We start from the raw sequence: 20182 nt of genomic DNA, 5'->3' as shown, positions 1-20182 counted from the left end.
TGTTCATCAAAATGTTAGCATTCCACTGTCACAAACACTTCCCAGACAAAATTTTCTGATTAGTGCTTCCAAAAATTACAGTGATATTATTTCTTGATGCACTGCTCCTCAGTTTAAAAAGTTTTTTTTTGCTTCCAGGTTATAAAAAATACCAGTGAGACAAAGAAAAATTATACTTTAGCCATCTCTTAATAAGTCCACTTGACGACCGAGACTGATGACTTGCACAAAACAAAATAACTGTTGAATGTATGGCATTGTGGTTTTGTGGTTGTACAAGAGAGAGAACCGGATCTCAAAAAATGGAACTTGATTGTGCCACTTTTCACATTTTCATAAGACATTTCAGTAGCTTTATAGAAAAAGAAGATCCTTCTCGGGGCTCCACAGGATGAACAGAGATTAAAGGAAAACAACTGTAACTGCTGCCCAAAATGAAAAAAGAATATGCATATTTATGATTTAGTGGTTTGATTTTTTTAATTGACATGAAGACTACAATTCCATAAAAACAGCAAGGATTCCAGCCTTATTCCAGTAAGGATGAAAGGTGGGAAAAGGTGGAATTCAGAAAAAGATAAAGTCGAAAGTAAAACAAGAAGCATCTTCCTTGGTCTTGGCAGTTTAGATGCCCTCTTGACACATTGGTAGGTTGACAAAGGTGAAGACATTGTACTCTATCATGATGGAAAAACACAGGAACACGGCATAAAGTACGAGTACATAGATGCCCAGCTTCAAGTCCAGTTTCCACTTGTTGAAATGAATACCCAATACCTGCGAAGGACAAAAGTGATTAATATTTAGGGAAAGTGGACATTAGGTTAATGTTGGCCTTACTGTACATCTTTACTTAAAATAGAGCATAAAAAATGTGTCTGAGGAAAACTATGACCAGTAGGTCCTTTGTCTATGGTTAACAATCAGGGCATCTGTAAGTAACTAACCAAAGGAGATGAATTCCTTACGAAGGAGATTTGTAAGGAATTCAGTGAAAAGTTCCTGAACAAACAGAAAAAAAATAGAGACAAAGGGGAAACAATGGCAATGTAAAAAAAGCAGTGTAACTACAAAAGACCCTCAAAACGAGCAAAACCGTTGCTCTAAGTGGTAGTTTAAACGATCTGTAAGAAATGAAAAGGAGTCTAAAGAAAAGCAATCAAGAATATTGCTATTAATTAGTATTCTTCAAGTTTTACTTAAGCATTTAAATTCTAGGTGCATTGACTGCAATCTTGTAACACAGAGAAGATTATGTTCTCTAGAAGGTCATCTACCTTAAGATGAAAGGTGTAAGCATGGAAATTATGTTTAGAAAATTTGACGACATGGTAGGAGATTGGAGACACTTCCTTAGACGACTGGGGAACAACAGGCTTCCTAACTGCATTTTTTTGGATCTTTTAAAAATAACCTTTTAAAAATACTTGGATTATTAAACCACTAGCCAACAAACAAGCAAGAATGTCTAAATGTAATCTTTTTTGCAGGCTTCCTTATATTCTAGCTGTCGGCCCTATAGGCTACGTACAATAAAACCATAAAGATCAAGAATTTATTTACTTACTGTAAGAGCAACAGATCCTAAAAGAAGCACCACTGAATACACCAGACCTCTGCTATTGATTTTAACCTGTTAAAAAATACTGCTATTATTTATACATAGAAGCAGGACAAACACAGCAGAAATAAAACTTTAAAAGTCCATTTCATATCTGCTAAGAATATTAATACAAATGTGTACGTTCACAGTTGGGTTACTCCTGCTTCAACAGCAGCATTGGTGAGAGAGCACTACTCAGGAACAACCAGAGTGGTTTAGAGTGAAACAATGCTGACCACTGGAGATGTGACGCTAGGCATCGTATTGACCTTTCTTCATGATTTTAGCCAAGATGGACTTGCTCGCTTACAAATTCTGTCTGTCAGGCCTTGTCAGAGACATCTCAAATATCCTGTAAAAATGTCACACAGCACATTTCTGCAGTTTTCTGCAGTGATCACCTCTGTTTTACACTGAACATGATACTGTATCATGTCAACATATGAACAGATCATTGTCATGACAACAGGATACAGCAAAATGCAAATGTACTTGACTAAGGTAGCAGGTGTGGCTGTAACTTTCATTCATTCGACTCAACATACAGTAATTAGTACCAGATGGCAGGAAATGTAGCTCTTGCATAGTACAACAAGGTGACACACATTGTTTATGCACTGTCACGCACTGTTTACACATTGTTTAATTGAAGTCTCTGCCTAGTGCTGCCCTTCTGCTGGTTTTAACTTTTGATAGAAATGATTGCTGATGTAAAGCTAAACACAAAAAACACATGCATTTATTTCTTGTAGCCTTGTTTGCACAGCTGTGTGAGCAGTTATTGTGCAAACCACACCACTTTAGATCTGCATTTCGAGCTGAATGTTATGGTGGCCATCTGCAAACCACAGTTGTACACAGCTCAGAGATACAGTAAAATATGACTACTATGTACTGTTATAGTTAATTTTTAGTTAATTCACAATTATTCAAAACACAAAACAAGAAATAAAAGCATACAGTATATGGAACGTACATCCATCCTGCACTAGTTTTAACCAATAGATTATTATTAGTCATTATTAAAGTCCTACAGTCCCATCTAGTGGTCTAATTTTGCAATGGCAAATTGGGTATTTATGACAAGGAGCTCTAATATACTGTAAATTAGTATTGCTATTCTTGCCTACCTGTGAGCACACATACATTTCTCAGTTCCTGTGTAATATAGCCAATGTAAATTGGCAGGTTCAGAAAAACGTTTAATTTGTCTTTGATAAATTTGAAATACATTAGATTATGTCTTTTAATAGATTTCGCTAAACTTGTTTTGTGTTGCTTGGATACCAAAGTGTCTTCCACATACAAACTGGAACATTTAAAGACTCTTTCAATAACATGTTTTCCCTACTAGGAGCTTTTGTAGAGCTGAGCTAAAAGACATCTACTACTACTGTATGTTAGGATTCTTCAGAGAATCCTGCTGAAAGGAGACAAAGAAAAATAATATGCTGAACACTTTGCTCAAGCCCAGGTGCAAATGCGAAAGGCAAATCCTTCAGTGTGATAAGAATTGTATTGTTTCATGCTTCTGTTGTTTCATTTGAAATTGGAAAATGTAAGGACATTTAATGAGTAAAAAATAATTATTTCCTCTTTACCTCTGATCCGTAATTTACAGCCAATGTCTGGATTCCCCACGGCACTCCAAGGCCTACAAGAATATCAAAAACGTTGCTCCCTATGGTGTTTGAAACTGCCATATCGCCAAGGCCTAGAGGACAGGAATTAGATTTTAGTTCAGCAAAGAAGCAAATGGTAACTTTCAACAACATGAAAGCATGAGTTATTAATGGTTAAAGTTTTCCTCATATGTAAAAGGAGAAAAATATATAACAACTTTGTAAGCACCTTGTCGAGCCACTATTAAACTGGCAATGCAATCTGGCACGCTCGTTCCTGCAGCCAGGAAGGTGATGCCCATGATGACGTCAGGGATTCCCAGAGTGTAACCGATTATTGTCACCTGCGAGTGCAGACAGGCAAGCTGTTAGAGATTAGAAGCAGGAAGGCACACTGTGTTGAACACGACTTTAGAAACACTTAAATGCCTTGTTCAAGAACAAACACATTTTGGGGATCTTTGCTTTGCTCATGGTGTATTTAGTTATTACTCATAATGCCTTCACCAATAAATACCTGCAGTATCTGCTCAGAAGGGTTTCTGAAAAAATGTGTCTGTTGGAGTAGAGTATTTAGTAGTACTGCTTTTGAAATGTGCAAACCTTAATGGACATTCAATTTACAGTGTCAATACTGATTATTAAAAGGGGCAAACTGGAATCACTTCACATTCATTAGCCATGTTTTATTGATAGTACCATTTAAAAAGCAAGGAACTCTCAAACCTCCTTAGTTTGTTCATTGACTCACCATCCACACCATGATGTAAGAGAAGATAGCAATCCACAGAGTGGACAGACTGAAAGACAGCATGAAGAATTTCTCCCATCTGGGCTTAGAGCAGTTGGGGACAGTGAAATACAGGAGAAGCAGCACTGGCCAGGAGATAAGCCACTTTGTTGTGTCCATACAGCCATCTGCAGGAAGAAAGAAAAATGCACTGGTAAAAACAAAGGTCTGCATTTCCATCTCAGACACATCAAAATCTAAAACACATCCTCTAAAAAATGAGATGCCATCAATTGATTTATTATACAGTTGCAAGAAAAAGTTTGTGAAGTCTTTGGAATTACCTGGATTTCTGCATTAATTACTCATTAAAGTTTAGTCTGATCTTCAACTAAGTCACAATAATAGACAAACACAATCTGCTTAAACTTATAACACACAAACAATTGTACTTCGTCTTGTCAGTACTGAACACATCATGTAAACACATCATTTAAAAGATCAGACCACATTTTTATGAGTAATTAATGCAGAAATCCAGGTAATTCCAAAGGGTTCACAAACTTTTTCTTGCCTTGCAACTGTATATGTGCTTACATCAGTATGTTGTATATGCATTGTTTTGTTAGCAAGAGTATTAAATATGGACTTAAATCTATTTCAAAATAACCATTTTATTACACATCCTATTACGAGTTATATCTAGTTCTTTTCATAAGATATACTGTAAGAGTATATACTGTAAGCTCAGAATTAGTGCTGGAAAATATTCAGAAGGTATTTTTAAATAAAAAGGGCATTAAGGAAAGAGAGTGATATGTGAAACTATCTTTATCAGGCTGCAGTAGTTAAAATTTTGTAGTAAATTAGCTAATTAATTAAATGATTAATTAACCAATTAATTTTAATCACAAGGTATTTAACCAGAGGAGGTGTGACATTCAGACACATAACACACATGCAGTATAGATGAATTACATGCATTGGGATATTACGACAAATAATTGATGAACCTTGAAGTTCTAAAGTAAAGAAAAAGTTCAAACTTCACTGAAGCTGTGTTGTACAGTAGATGTAAGGCTGAAAACCTATAATACTTCATGAAATCATTTCACCATGGATGTGACTCAGATTTGCAAGACCAATAGTGAAGAGCAAATGATTCTCACTTGGAACAGAAAACGGAGATGACAAATCGGACTCTTCTTCCTCGCCCTGCTTGTCCTCGGGAACATTTCCGTTCTCAATGTTGTCATGCTTGGCATCCAGAATAACTCTGTCCACGCCATTGGCTGCCTGCACCAACCTTTGACGCTGCTCACAGAGAGCAAGAGAAAGAACAGAAAAAAACCTGATATAATCATCTTTACAAGGTGAAAATGTGTGGAACAGTTTTCAATTCCACAGAAACGTTTTTTTTAATGGATTTGGCGCTCTGGGAAAGCCAACGTCAAAGAGGCGTAACATGAGCAGCTGGCATTCTCATTGTCATATTGGGCTTAATATTTTAGCTGAAACCTATATTAGGGGCATTAGCAGAATGACGTCTTGGTGCAAAGGATTATTCTGGAGCTACGAATCCTCTTCTATCTTACAGACAACATGACACTGAATAGACACAGATGGCAGCACGACAGAACATCATGTCTGCTCTTTGTGTAAGTCTGGAAAGGCCATTTAGGGAGAAACAATTTAATGGACTGTAGTCCCTCATATCCCTCATTGCAAATGCAATGAGTGATGTATAGGGAACACACCTCCAACAAGATAAATGTACACCCCAGTTGTAGCAAGGGCGGAATAAGGGTTTCATATAGGGCAATGTACTACAAAAGGCACCTCTGAACTGCCATCTGATGGATCTTCTAGGTAGGGATAAAGTAAAATAAAGTCTGCACCTGAGCTAAATGCTATGAAAATTCTCCTGCATGTCTCCTCCTGAAAGGTTTGTTTTTCACCGCCATTAAAGTTTAAATATTGAGACTCTAATGGAAATTCACTCAATAGATTTTCACTAACATTATATATTACATACAAATTATACATTCTTAACTTTCTCTTAATTCACTCTTTCATGAATTCTCAGTTGCTGCTAGCACCTAACAATATGGACTGGACATGTCTAAATACTCTGGATTGTTGACCGTCTTTCTGCTATACTGTCTGTTTGCTAGCTGTTGTAAAACAGTTTTATAAGCGGCATTGTTCTTACCCATTTACAATATATATAAGCAAAAAAAAGAAGAACAGAATATTTTTCAGGTGATATTGCTCAGGGAGCTGAAAGACCCAGGTGTACTATAAATTCATGAGAATCAAGCTGTAGATATTTTTCTCTTTTGTCTTTTTGGTTATGAAAATCAAATAATGAATTGGATGGAACACAGAGAGCTCCAAAATCACAAAGGAATATGCACCTCATTGATGATTAGCCTGCTGGCCATCCGCAACCTTGTCTTGGGGCCGAAGTGATTGGTGATCATGATCCGCAGGCCTGCCTCGGGGAACCTGAACTTGGGGGGACTGGAGGACATGATTTCGTCCACCATGACCACTGAATTCTTGCTGTAGGTCTTGCTCATTTTCACTGACAAGCATAAAGGCAGAGTTAGTCTTCAAGTCAAATTTCATCTTCAAATAACCACAGACAGTACAGGCTATTTGGTAAGGAGCATGAAGAGTACATTATCTACAGAGGAGGAGGGTTCTCAATTCAAGAATAATACTTAAATAATTCTGAACATCCTGCATTGCTAAACCTTGTCCTACAACTGACTATCAACAATATCTAATAATTCAATGAGCTTTAATTTTAACCGATTGTAAAAGTAAATTGAGAGGAGTCTTGGCCTCTATAATAGTGGTGTGGATGCTATTCTCTTTTTAGTTTTGAACAGAGTCAGAGTCAGAGGATCCTGATTCAAATATTCAAAGTCCTCAAAGGCATTGACAAAGTCTACTAAAATCAGCCTTCAGAGGTCTTTCAAACTAGAAAATAAATAATGAAATACAAACCAGAGGACAAATGTGGAAACTAATGGATTGAACATTTAAAATAGAGAACAGGAGGCACTTTATTTACTTTACACAAAGGGTTGTAGGGGTTTAGAAAAGCTACCTTCAAGATTCTTGGATTATTTCAGCAATTAGAAACCAAGTGAACTATAAGGGTCAAACAGCCCCCTCTTGTCTGTTTTTTATGTTCTTTGCTTGACTTCAAATAAATAAAATTCCAGCTTAGTCCTTAGGTCAACCTGTATAATTGTTTCAAAGTAAATGGAAATGAACAGCTCTGAACAGCTGCTGTTTCTAAATCACACTTTTTAATCATTATTACTGTACTGGCATGGACACGGAAAGCTTGTTAATATGCTCTATTTATTATTAAAAAGCTCATATTAGTGCAGACTGTTGAATCTGCCCTGAGTTCTCAACAGCTGGAACAAAACACAGCCAAGTCCACAGATGGACAACTGGTGAAAAGCACTGCACAACCTTTCAGGAGACAGCACAAAACACAATTCATTGAACTGGTCTCCTGTTTGTTTTTAAAGAAGTGAACAAAAAATAATGTCTATTAAAAATGAAAGTGGCTCCGATAACAACATTTCAGTTAAAGAGAACAATAGTTTACTCATCAGCAAATCACAGACTCTGACCAGGAACATGAAAGTCAAAGTTTAAACTCTCTAGACAAAGAGACCAACCTCTCCACATTGGACACAGTGATCATCAAAACGTATCGCTATTGTTCCTTTCATAAGATAGAAGCCTGTCTGTTCTTCAGTCTAACAAGGCTAATTTGGTGTGAGTCTTTTGTGGTGACAAAACTCTCTGGAGTTGAAAGCCTTTGGAAATGTGTAAGGTCACATGGCAGGTCATTTGGTTTAGAAGATTTGCTCTCCTGTCTTGGTGCTGTGTGGCTTAGGGGGCTGGGAAAATCCTGGACAGGCACAAACCTCACACATGACACCAGCGGATAACCACACTCGAAGCATGATGAGTGGTTCACCAATGGGAAAAATATAGCTCCCATGTGACGATATCGATGCTGATTAAAAAAGAAAAACTTGTTCAAAATCTTTAAGAAGGAGGAAACATTTCTAAAACTGCAGTGCCTAACCAACAGCTGTTTCTCACTAAAATGTTAGTATTAAAGGAATTATTAAAGAAGTGGTGAAGTGTATACTGTAAGTGTATAATTCTAAGAGTGAGATTATATAAAATAAAAAAATTGCAAATACTCCTTAACATATTACAGTATTTCACTGGAGTCCTCACTTTTGAAGATGCTGCTGTCATGCCTGGTGTACAGAATTACAATTAATCACAATTAAATTATTCTAATACAAAGGAAACTATCCTCCTTCTACAAACATAAGATGAATAACGCAGGAGCAGCTGAAGGCATGTACCCTACGATTCTCAAAGGGAGCTCTGAGGCTCTTCACAACATATTTTCTGTATTTAAGAAGAGGAGGAATGCAGATGGCCAAGCTCTTTTTTAAATTCCAATAAAGTATGGAATATGCTAACAGTACATGCTTTTTACAGAGCATCCATCCTCTCCATTCCAATGGGAATGTGCAGTTTACACTGTTTACACTAATGCAAGAAGTTACAAAAAAGGAGTGTGATGGGGGAATATGTACATAAATACTTCATGGAGTCAGAGAGGGCAGTGACCCAGACTCTTTCTCTCTAAATCTGTTGATTTTATATAATATGTATGACCACAGTACTATTTTACATTTTCATAACAGACCACTTAATAAAAAGATGCACCTTGTCACATAAACTGTGCACTGGGCTCTGCAAAAGCATTAATGAAGTCCATTTGTTTGGGAACTGTTACTGAGGTGGCATTTCTGTTTTTGTAAACTCCCACTTAGCTTACATTTTTTTTATAAACAAAGTGGATGCTTTGAAATTTCAGCTGTGTTGTTTTGCCAGTCTTATCTATTGCAGGTATATTGGTACAAAAGACACTGGCTGCGCATTCATGTACAGTAACTACACATTTGTACTTTGATTTTCATTAAGCTTAGACAACCTAAAAATACATGTCCACTCACTTTAGATCTTCTCACTAGAGGGCAACTAATCCTTAAAATATATAAGATTAAGAACATCCAGCCTGCAGCTATTCAACATCTGAAAAATGCAATGTATAGATCAAGGGGGAAATGTGCAGGAAGTGATTAGTAAACAGGACTTGTGAAAGGGAAAAACTACTGAATTTCTTTATCTGAACTACTTATTCTACAGGACCTAACTGGATTGTTAGTACAAGCTAATCTACCGCTACTACGGCTAAATGTATTTCTAAAATTGACAATGTTTTACAAATACAACTTATTCATGCTTAAATATTTGTATTTGAAGGGGAATAGCAGTTACACACTGAAAAAGAACTTGACATCTCTTTCCAGTTTTAGGAGTCTCACAGAAATACTGTAACTGCTCAGCCAGATATGTGACAGGACACACTTCCGACACTTCATTATGCTTAAGGTGGAGCTCTGCTGGGTCATTCCTGTGTATCCCTGAGAAATTCTGCAATCTGTTCTTTTCATTCATCAAAACACCCATAAATATTTTTTTCTGCATGTATTCTGAGTTGAAAATAAGAGTCTGGCACAATATCAATCCTCACAGGTTGATTTTGTATAACAGCTCCTTGGAACCTGCACAGGCAGAACTGCAGTAAAGCTACACTGCTGTGCAAAATCCTGAAGCATTTTCCTAATGAAGAATGTAGATTCTTCTACACAGTCGTACACAAATGCACAGTTGTACCCACAATCAACAATCACAATCAAAGGCACTTTGTGGTCTGAACTAACCCCCATCTTCTGTAAAACATGTAAAATTCAATTTCCACCCTCTAGTCACCAATAATTAGAAACCTGCACATCTCCCCAATGGATATGGTGCAGTAGAGTCTATGCTGAACATCTATTTTTTGGAGAGCAGGCTGAAACAAACTGTATCCCTTTATCAGAATAAAAAAATCAACAGTTGGAGGTTTTCTGGGAAATTATGCAGTAACTGCAATATACAGTATTTCTGTGCAAAGTATTTAAGAAAGCAAAATGTATTACTAAGATAGAGAGATGCTTTGTTAATACTTTGATTTAAATTTATCACCCATTTAGGGAAGCCCAGAAAATCCCCAATTTAATAAAAAGTATTTTCTGATTTTCCGAGTTTAATTTTAAAGCTAACTGATACCAAAATATTAAAATGTATTAAAGGTAAAACAATCTTATATAAAATGTGTGCATGCCATTAACACTGAGTATCTGGGTGTCAATAAACACAAGCGTCATTCAAGTGTTTAGAAAAATGGCTGCCAGATAGTGAATTACATTCCCAAACAAGCATCAAAATGCATTTATTGTAAATATGATTTTTGATATTGTAAATATGAATTGCAACCTGCAGCTAAAATTGGGTGTGGGCTTAAATTCCATGAATGATTGGAAACCTTTCTTTTCGACAAACTAATCAGATTCAGTACACTGGACCTGGGTCAAAGGAGCAACCTAAAATGAAGTCCCATTTTCCCTGCACAGAAGAAGTGCTTTTATAAGGATAGAGTAATACTTTGCAATTTAAATTCGCTTTTAAAAGCATTCAGAATTTAGTAAAAGACATAAAAAAATCAATGTTTATTACACAAGGCTGCATTGTTTCTGTTGTGGAAAATTGACTAATATTTCATGCTGCTCCCAGACCTTTCTGATAAAAACCTACACTTTGTAGTCAAAAGGAAAAAATCAATATTTTCCAATATGCATTTTAAATACTCATTATCCATGCACATCATCTAAAAACATTTAAAACTGGTCTTACACATCTGTTTATGTAGAAGGAAAGAAGAAGATATTGCACGGTAAATCACAAAACAATACACACAACGATTGGGACATGTAAGCAACAGCAGTTTTAGTAAGGCTAAACAGACAGGCATCAGTAAAAGGTTAGTGAGAGAATTGTTCAGAGGCAGAGGTGGTGTCTTTATGTGAAATAAGAGAAAAGAAAACAGTCACAATTTCTATATTTTTACCCCTCTGAAGAGTGGCAAAGCTACAAGGAGCAAGGAAAAGAATAAGCATAAAAACCAGATGGAAAAGGGAAGAAATACAGAGAGTACAACACAAAAAGACAGAAAGAAAAACATTACAAGTAACGTCAACACTCAAGATACAGTACAGTGATGTGTATACCATTTTATACACACTTTCCAACCCTGAATTAAACCAGGTTCACTCATACAGTATGACCTGTAAAGTTTTACAAAACATTCTGCAACAATCTAAACAAATCCAGAAAGTCTGTGCAAAGTAAAAAAAATGTGGTGGCAAAGACTGGATTATCCACAGTGTAGCAAAATCATACTGCTCGCAATAATTTAGGGGTATCACAATGGACTACATTACTTGAAACAGGGTGCTTGTGAAATATTAAGAGCTCATAGCATATACAGTACATTAACTTTAACTTGAGCAGGAGTAGGATAATATTCCTTGGTGCAGACAAGTGTTTTAGTAATCTATATTTTATTACATTTACTTATGTCACAGGAGAGTGGTCAGCTGAGGTTGCTAAAACTCCAGCAGGACCATTTCTACCACAATGTTCAAGGTCTTTGTGTAGAACTCTCAGTTTGAGAACTGAAAGTTTCAAATTTCATGGAGTCTTCAGTAACCTACACAGTACAGAGTCAATGGCACTGTGGAAGAAATACCAAGAACTGGTTATGGAAGAAACACATACACCACAAAATCACAAAGCAAATTAATCTCAATTTCTCCTGTCAGGAGTGTATATGAGTCATTCTGCAGATAGCACCATCAAGCTTCCCTCTTTATTGATGATGAAACAGAATTATATTGAGGAAATATTGTTTCCAGGGTATCTGGGTCCCTAAGTGTGGCTGCACCATGTGTTCTTCAAATGTACATTACAAGTATTCAGAGCACTCCTATGTCGTCCCATTTTGTAGAAGGCATACACCTTTTTAAATTCATTTTATTCACAAGATACTGTAAGCTACATTAAATGTCAACAAAAAGAAAACAGAAAACTGGAATATGTTGATTGCATAGATATTTATAACTATTAGTTGGTGAAAGCACCCTTGATAATAATTACACAAACTCTTTTTGAGGTGGCCTCTATCAGCTTTACACACTGCCTTGGTGCAATATTTGCATATCCTTCTTAATAGATTTGCTCAAGCTCACTCAAGTCCATAAGCTTATCAATCTTTTGTGGACATGCGTTTTCCTCAAATTCAAGTGAGAACTTTTACTAGGTCACTTAAGCACATTCACTTTCTTATTCTTAAGCCACTCCAGTGTAGCTTTTAACCTTTGATAAATATCTTGCAGAAAGGAGAATTTTCACCCCAGCTTTAAGTTTTTGGCAAACTGAAACAGGTTTTCCTCTTGTATTTTCTGTACTTTGATCAATCCATTTTTCCTTCACTTCTATCAAGCTTTTCTGTCTGCTAAAGAGAAGGATCCCCACAACAGGATGCTACTGCCACCAAATTAAATGTGCAACATTGATGTGTCATATTGGATGTGCATCAAATGTAATGCTTGGCCTTTAGACCAAAAACTTCCAGTTTTTGCCACATTTTTGCAGGATCACTCATGTACTTTGTTACTAAGTCGATTACAAAGAGTGGGTTTTCCATTGTGCCACACAAGCCAGCTTTGTGAAGAGATCAGGATTTTGTTGACTGATACACATTTTCTTCCATCTCAACCATTCATACAGGGACCGCACAACTGTGTGGTCCTTCAAAATAATTTTGTGCACATAAATAAATTTAGATTTGCCACAGCAAGGTGTTTACTGTACACAATTCTGCATTCATAAGTTGTCCATTTTTCTTTTTTAATATTAATGATATATTTATTTGATTTTTGCTTTGAATGTGCAGAGTAGGATGTGTATAGTATATAACAAATAGTTATTGCTACATTAAGGTGTTACTGTATGACTGCGAGCTTTTAAACAACTAACTGTGAAAACTGGGGCAGGTTCTAATTTATTTGCAAGTCTCTTTTTCCCATTGAGCCCATCTGGGATCAAATAGCGAGACATTTGGCACCAACCCAAAAATGTTTGTGACTCGGGCAATCTAGAAGTCCCTGTCAATGAAGCACAGTGAAGCGAGATTGTGTGTGAAGGCTTCTGAACAGAATGTGAGAATTTGGTCAGATTTTGGTGTTCATACTGTACACAGTGCATTGTGTATTTCTTGGACTAGAGTTGCTTTATCTAGTCTTCTGTAATGGTTAACATTGTTAATTGGTAATGTTTCTGTTACTTTTGATATACAGTATACTCCTGCAGATGTATTGTATGGCAAAGTGTCTTCCTGGAATCAAATGTTAGTTAGGCAAACAGTTGGAGAGAATAATATCCCTAAATTATTGTGAGAAGTTTTTTTTGCTGCAAAGTTCTTCCCTTAGGTAAGCCTTCTGGCTTAAACTTGACTGTCTCTTCCACATTATTTTATAGTGTTTGATTACCATTCTCCTCAGCTACATGAATAATTACAAAAATATTTTCCTTGAATGTTTATGCAAAATAAGAAATACCCAGTGTAACAGTGACCAAGATTACATTACTGATTATATGACATTTGTAAGAAAATGTAAACAAATACAAATATTTGTCTGTGAAAATTATTCCATACCATATAGCATTTTCTTTATTGTTCAGATCTTATTTAGGCAGGCAAATGCACTGTATTTCCCTCTGAATAGAAAGGTGAAATACAGCATAAAGAAGAAATAGCCCCAGATTAGGAAATTTGTTTGGCATAACAAAGGGGATATACACTTATGAATGTTCATAATCTTATTCTCATCTCTGAGAAGCTGAATGTTTTTGAATAAATAATGTATACAGTATATTCTAATTAAATGGTACAATTGAAGTCTACTTCAATACACAGAAAATTAGATGAACTACAGAAGTCTTATCAATGGACCAGCACAACAACTACAACTCTCTGCAGTGGAAACAAATGGACCTTCATCTTTGAATACCCTGCAAACTCCACAGTGTCTTGCACGAGAGTTAACACAGTCAAGAGGAGCTATGAGTCTCTCCTTTGTGTCACCCCAAGACTCACGGCACCCAAGCAATTCCCTGGACTAGCTGTTACACTGAAAGCCCTAGTTGACCTGCCCACCTGCCCTTGAAGAATCCTTACAACATACGGTAATGGATATGGCTTGAACTGAAGACTTCTGGGCCATTGAGGATAAATGCAAAAGAGCATCTTAACTGTCTGAATCACTAAGGAGTCCCCATATTTTAAACAGAAAAAGTTTGAAATTTGTTTCACTGTGATCAACGGGTCTCCTCTCAAGCACTGTTATCAGAATCTGTGGCCTCTACTGTGCCCTATGATCCCATTTGTTATTTTCATTAATTAATAACCCATAACGCAACAGGCAGCAGAAAGGACAAAGCCTTTCCACCATTTTCCTTCTATAATTTCCAATAATTCCAAAACAGCATGATATACCCTGAAAATCACACAGTGCCTTATTAAAAATTATCTGTACATACTTAAATTGTTTATCAGTTAAATGCATCAACTTTAAATTCTTTGTACTCAAAAGAGAAACACTAAATATATTGTACTGGTAAGATTTTTAATAAGAACAGAATTTAGCAAATTCTTCTTTATGTACAGGAATGAACAACTCACCTCTGCTTCATGGTCCTCCTTTCCCTTCTAGCGTTAAGGAGAAATAACTGGTTTTATTTAAATGTCCTTCAAAGGAGTATCAGAAAGAGTGGAACTAATTTTATATTTCTTTTGAAAAATGTGGAATTTTAAGGGAAGTTTTGAAAGATATTCAAGCTATTTTTCTAACAAAAGCAAGTCATTTGTGGCATATTAAGAAACTCAAAACAGTTTGAAGGTAGTAACAATTTACCTTACCCTGTGTTATCACACCAAACAATAGAAAATGAAATTTATCCAGCAGTATAAAGCAGTCTAACGGGAATCATCCTAAAAATAAAACAACTAACACCTGGCATAATTATTGTGTTTGCCTTCACTTTTTGTTAATCATAGTCTAATAATAAATTAGGTGACCCGCTGCTGAGAGCAGAAACTGTGGTGCAATTTCCTAAGCTCATGCTGCTGGATAAATTTCACCACAGGTACAGTACCTCCTCAAACATGAAAACTTACACAGCCTTGCTTCTGGAATGCCAATTTCCCACAACACTATCCTCCTCCACTCTACAACCTTAAAGCCCTTGTAGCTGTGCCAACAACTAATTGAGAATTTGTCTGACGAACAAAAATCAGCCTGTCTGATTAACCTTACCTTGCCTCAGCAATGGCACTGATGGGTCATCCCACCTAATGTCATAACAAGTATTACCATCCTCCAGTTCGCTGCTCATTGTGTTACCATTGGCTACATTCTTGTCCACTTTGCCTGTGAAGTAATTCTGCATACTTGTGTTAAATCTGCATGAGAAATAATAAAAAAACAGGAATTTAACTCCTTCCCATGCCAAAGCCTCCTATCAGGCTGTTCAAAAAGTGTCTGCTTAATCTCTTGAAGGTTAAGTCCATGGCCTGAAATAGTGTCTTGTTTACAATCTATGGTGCACTTTTCCAAACACCTCAACATTTTCCGTCCATCCTTGAGACATCAATATGAAAAGCAGGTTGCAAAGGTCTGGACTCATCTAGCTTTAGACTGACATTTAGAGGAAAGTAAAACAACTCACTTCATGATCATGATGTAGCCAGCATACATGATGATGAGAATAAGGCTCTCCCACCTGGTAAAAAAAAAGATCAGGTCAAACAAGTGCTGTTGAGAATGCAGGAAAAATAAATAACAGCTGGGGGACCCTTCAAAAGAGATTGTAGGGTGGGCCTTGGTTATCAAATAAAAAAAACAGTGACTTACCAGACTATTTTGTCATCATAAATGAACTAGAAAAGAAACAGAAATCCAACATTAGAATTTGAATGGACACTCTGAAGTGACAGACTCCTTTAAGTGATGGAGATACATCTCTATTTCCCATTTATTTCTCTCAAATGAGGCAAAATTAAAAAACAGCAGCTCAGTAACATTGTTAAAATGATTTTTTTTAAATATGAGACCCATAGTAAGCATTCACCTGCATGTACACAACAGTACCTCTAGCCACTTAAGTAATTTTGTCTGTGTATGTAAACTATAGCCAAAGGTGCTTCACTGTGAATGTGGTCATTGTGATGTGACAGTTTTAGTCAAATTTATATTTAAAGAATGGTGTGTGCCATTAATTAATTACCCTTTCTGAACATTTTTTATTTAGGGCTTGAAACAGGATTGCGCTGTGAAATAAACAAATAATCTTTAACTTAATGACACAAGCAACTTAAATTACAGAAACTAACATTGATGATAAAATAAAAGTGACCAATTCAGACAGCACGGCTTCACAGAAAGGCCAATACATCTGGGAAATAACTTTAACTTACAGTATAACAGAGAAGAGCACACAACAGCTGAGGGAGGAGTGGAGAGGCGTGCTCATTGTAGCAGCTTCATGTGGGCATAAAGGAGAAACCCTGAAGATTTTCCCTTTTATATAAAAAACTACTAATGAATAGTCCAGAAACAATTTTATAAAGTGTCATAATGTACAATGAACAAATAAAATCCCAGAAAAGAAGCACCACCTCAGTGGGCTGTGAGTTTCATTCTACGAATTCTACAAAGGCACCCTATGAATCTGATGTTTCACTTTTCCTCATTTCAAGAGTAGGGGTGTTTTCATAGCATTACTTCCATACCTGCCCAAACAGCATCCTAAAAGGTCAGAAGTCAACACATGTTCCCTCTGCATTGCTACAAATTTTTCTTGAAGACTTTTTAAACGGAAGTAGATTTAATAGTATCCAGGCCTATTCTTCAACCTTGATTTTTCTAATTTTCCCCCACAGGGAGCATACTCTATAATCAGCTCAACACACTGTATGATCTTTGCCTAACCACAATCTACATAATGATGAGATGTCATTTCAGTTATTTTTTATTACAGCAGCTGGCAGCGGATTGAATTCACCAGTGGTATGTCGAATGGCAAGCTGTCACAGCTGCTGTCACAGAGAGCTCCAACATGCCTGGCAGCCCTCTTTGTTATGTGACACTGTTTGCTGCCTTCTTCGGTGCTGACACCCAGGGAATATAGGATGGTAATGAATAATAATACAGAAATATCCCAAGAAGGGCTCTCTTAGGAGATCTGGAAGATCTGGAAGAAAGCTAGAATAGTTGCGATTACCCCAGAAGTTGGGGGAAGTCTCGCAGGTCTACAGAGAAACCATTCAGCTGAGTCTCCCAACAGTTAAGCTCAAAGATAGCACACATAAACTGTGAGACAGTTTGGGCTTCTTCAGGCTCTGACACTTTATTATATAATAAACCTGAACAAACTTGCTTACTGCTGTTATCTACACTCATCAGAGCATGGAATGCCAGAGTTAACACAATCAGCAAAAGGGCTTTCTCATAGTCTTGCCTATTCCTAAGGCATTACAAAACAAATGCAGTAAGTGTTTAAAAAGACATTTAAGTGGTAAGATATAGCTCAGTCTACTGCTATTAGATTTAAAGAAAATCCCCAAGGAATCCGACCTTTTCATGGCATACTGTTTTGGCTGATTCAAAATTAAAGAAACAACATGCCAAATTGAAATCATTTTAGCATCATTTGTCAGTGGACGTATTTGGTTCAGCAACATGCTAACACAACATTATTATTAAGGCACTTAACATGCCTGCCTCCCAAAAATGTTCTTTATTATGGAATTACTGAAACAAAAGCTATCCACGTTTGACCTCTGTTGCAGCTTTTATCAACAGCATGTACAGTATAAGACGTTCACTCCTCGCAAAGGTAGAGCTCTGTCATCAAGACCTAACAGTCCCCGTAAAAGCAGTATCTAAATATAGGTATATCTAAATATACACAGGGAAAACAGCATTAATAAATCACAGAATATTTCACAGTGACATCCATCACCCCTCACTAAGTAAAGACAGGTCTTTGAGTGATGAAGTTTAGTAAACATCATCTGCCTGTACAGGTCTTCAGCCCCTCTACAGAGACTAACAGTACAGTATTGTCCATCTTCTATATTGTTGCTTTGTACCATAGATTTTTGTAAAAAATATTGTATTTGTTAGGTTTTGTCTTTTGCCATTTTCCATCCACAGTGCTTGGAATTTTGGAGACAACTCAAGGAGCATAGACGTGCTTTATCTTATCACTGATGTCTCCCTGCTGACTTGAGATCACTACCAGTTGGAGACTGGTGACAACTGGATTTATAGTTTAGTTTTCTTTGAATACATGTTGTTTTATTTTGTCAGGTTTGTTTTGTATAACACATTCCAGCTGTAAACTGTTTTCATGTTTCTTGAAAATTGGTCAGAAATAAAATATTTTGTTGTTATTATTTTTTTCTTATTCTGCAGGAGTTACACTTTGTTAACATGCACTTTACAGACCTATATCAGTCCTTACTGCAGTGATACTCCTTTCTGGACAAGCTGCTGTCCGCCATCCAGAGAGCTCTCAGAAGGCCTGAGAGTCAGACAGCATTTTACAGACTTACTGAAGCCACCCCACAGGTAACATCTCCTACCACTGCCCAAGAGAAATGGTTTCCAGCCCATCCTAGACCGAAGAGGGGGTAGAACACATTCTCTAAAAGGATGAGGCATGTTATCGGCTTAATCTGGCTGGATGACTGGTTCACCTCCAAACACCTCCAACACATCCTGTAAATTGAAGTGATCATGCCTCTCTCATTACAGATACAGTACATGTGCTGCCATTTGGCCTCTATTTCCCTCCTTACAATTTCTCTAAATGTGTGCATGTGGTTGTGGTATCACTGAGAATAAGAGGGATCTGAGTTGTAAATTTACTAACCTATTAACTGATTTGTGGAGAGTTCTGATAATAAGTACAGAGGTACAGCTTTAGAGATGTTAAGATAGAGTTCAAATCTAAAGCATTTTGAGAAAAGCACCATCGTTCCCCACTCAAACAATGGCTTTCCTGGGGATCCATCTGATCTCCAGGACTACTCTTGATTCTGTGTCAAGAGCTCAGTCAGTGGAAGCCTACCTCTCTAAATGTAATGTTTTTTCCATTATTTTGTTTCATTCATGACTCACAATGACACATTCAAGTGATTGTGACCGTTGCATAAGCAATAAATCACCTCATTAATGAGAGAGCTGATTGGGTCCAGGTGTTGAGTTAAAAATCAAGAAAAAGGGAAGAAGTACCCATAAACCTTACTTATCAAGAAAACAGTGCCTTTGTGGAATCAGTATTTTGAACACTAGACAATGAGCCAGGTCCTAGTCAGGCAGGAATCAAGGTTTTATGTGGACCATCCTGATGGATGCCAGACATGCAGAATGATATGCTAATTGTTATGTACAACAAACCAGTGGATGGGGAGATCTAAGCAGAACAGTATTAGCAGGAGTGTGAAGTTCCTACAGAATTTCACAAGACAGCATCTGTACTCTGGTGAAAAGCATGTATCACAGATGTGCAGCTTGTACTGCTTTCAGCGATGGACACATCTACTCCTAGGCTTTGACATTCACAGTAAACCCCCGTTTATTGCAAAAGATAATCAGCATTATGAATTTACATGAAAAGATCTACTTAATAAAATGTAAGTGCAGATGTACGGTACAAGATTTCAACTTTAGATGTTTATTGTAATTATAAGTTATATATTTCTTCTGACACTCATTATAGAAAATTGTGCAAATTGTGCAAGTTCAAGTTAGAGCACATCCATCCACTGACCTGGAAGCAGCTCCAAAACAGGATGACCTCTAACATCTGAATGATTATTGTTTTCCTCAAACCTTCTTGGTCTTTGTAATCCAGGATAACTTCTATCATCAATCCTATATTATAGTCAAATTTGAAAGGTACTACAGTACAGTCTCGATTATCTGACATTCTGTTATATCTGACATAGCAATCAACATGCTATATACATATATGCTATGTACTGTACTGTATGCATGCATATGCATAATATTTTGTCTATCCTATGCTGCTTTGTCTCTCAATGCATCAAATACTGCCATTGACGTAGGTTTGCTTGTTCGTTTGCGCTTGTAT

At 36.7% G+C, this 20182-nt stretch overlaps 1 protein-coding gene across 2 annotated transcripts in view; it reads right to left on the bottom strand.

Moving 5' to 3' along the window:
* Positions 1 to 454: 454 nt before the first annotated feature.
* slc24a4b (solute carrier family 24 member 4b) overlaps positions 455 to 20182 on the bottom strand; it is a 158899-nt gene continuing 139171 nt past the window's right edge. Inside the window, exons 8-17 of one of the 2 annotated variants that reach the window (XM_088648850.1) lie at positions 15934 to 15959; positions 15749 to 15802; positions 15394 to 15482; positions 6373 to 6542; positions 5125 to 5269; positions 3977 to 4143; positions 3455 to 3569; positions 3205 to 3317; positions 1568 to 1633; positions 455 to 777 (exon numbers count right to left, since the gene is read on the bottom strand). In XM_088648850.1, the coding sequence (XP_088504976.1) occupies positions 625 to 777; positions 1568 to 1633; positions 3205 to 3317; positions 3455 to 3569; positions 3977 to 4143; positions 5125 to 5269; positions 6373 to 6542; positions 15394 to 15482; positions 15749 to 15802; positions 15934 to 15959 (1098 nt within the window). In that variant the 3' untranslated portion in view covers positions 455 to 624. Of the gene's footprint in view, positions 778 to 1567; positions 1634 to 3204; positions 3318 to 3454; positions 3570 to 3976; positions 4144 to 5124; positions 5270 to 6372; positions 6543 to 15336; positions 15483 to 15748; positions 15803 to 15933; positions 15960 to 20182 lie in introns of both variants that reach the window. The other variant, XM_088648849.1, reaches the window with a different exon arrangement.

Source organism: Lepisosteus platostomus, chromosome 10 (genome assembly GCF_059453375.1).
Source record: "Lepisosteus platostomus isolate fLepPlt1 chromosome 10, fLepPlt1.hap1, whole genome shotgun sequence".
NCBI lineage: Eukaryota > Metazoa > Chordata > Actinopteri > Semionotiformes > Lepisosteidae > Lepisosteus > Lepisosteus platostomus.
The sequence above is the reverse complement of the archived record's forward strand: the minus strand, read 5'-3'. Positions and strand labels throughout refer to the sequence as shown.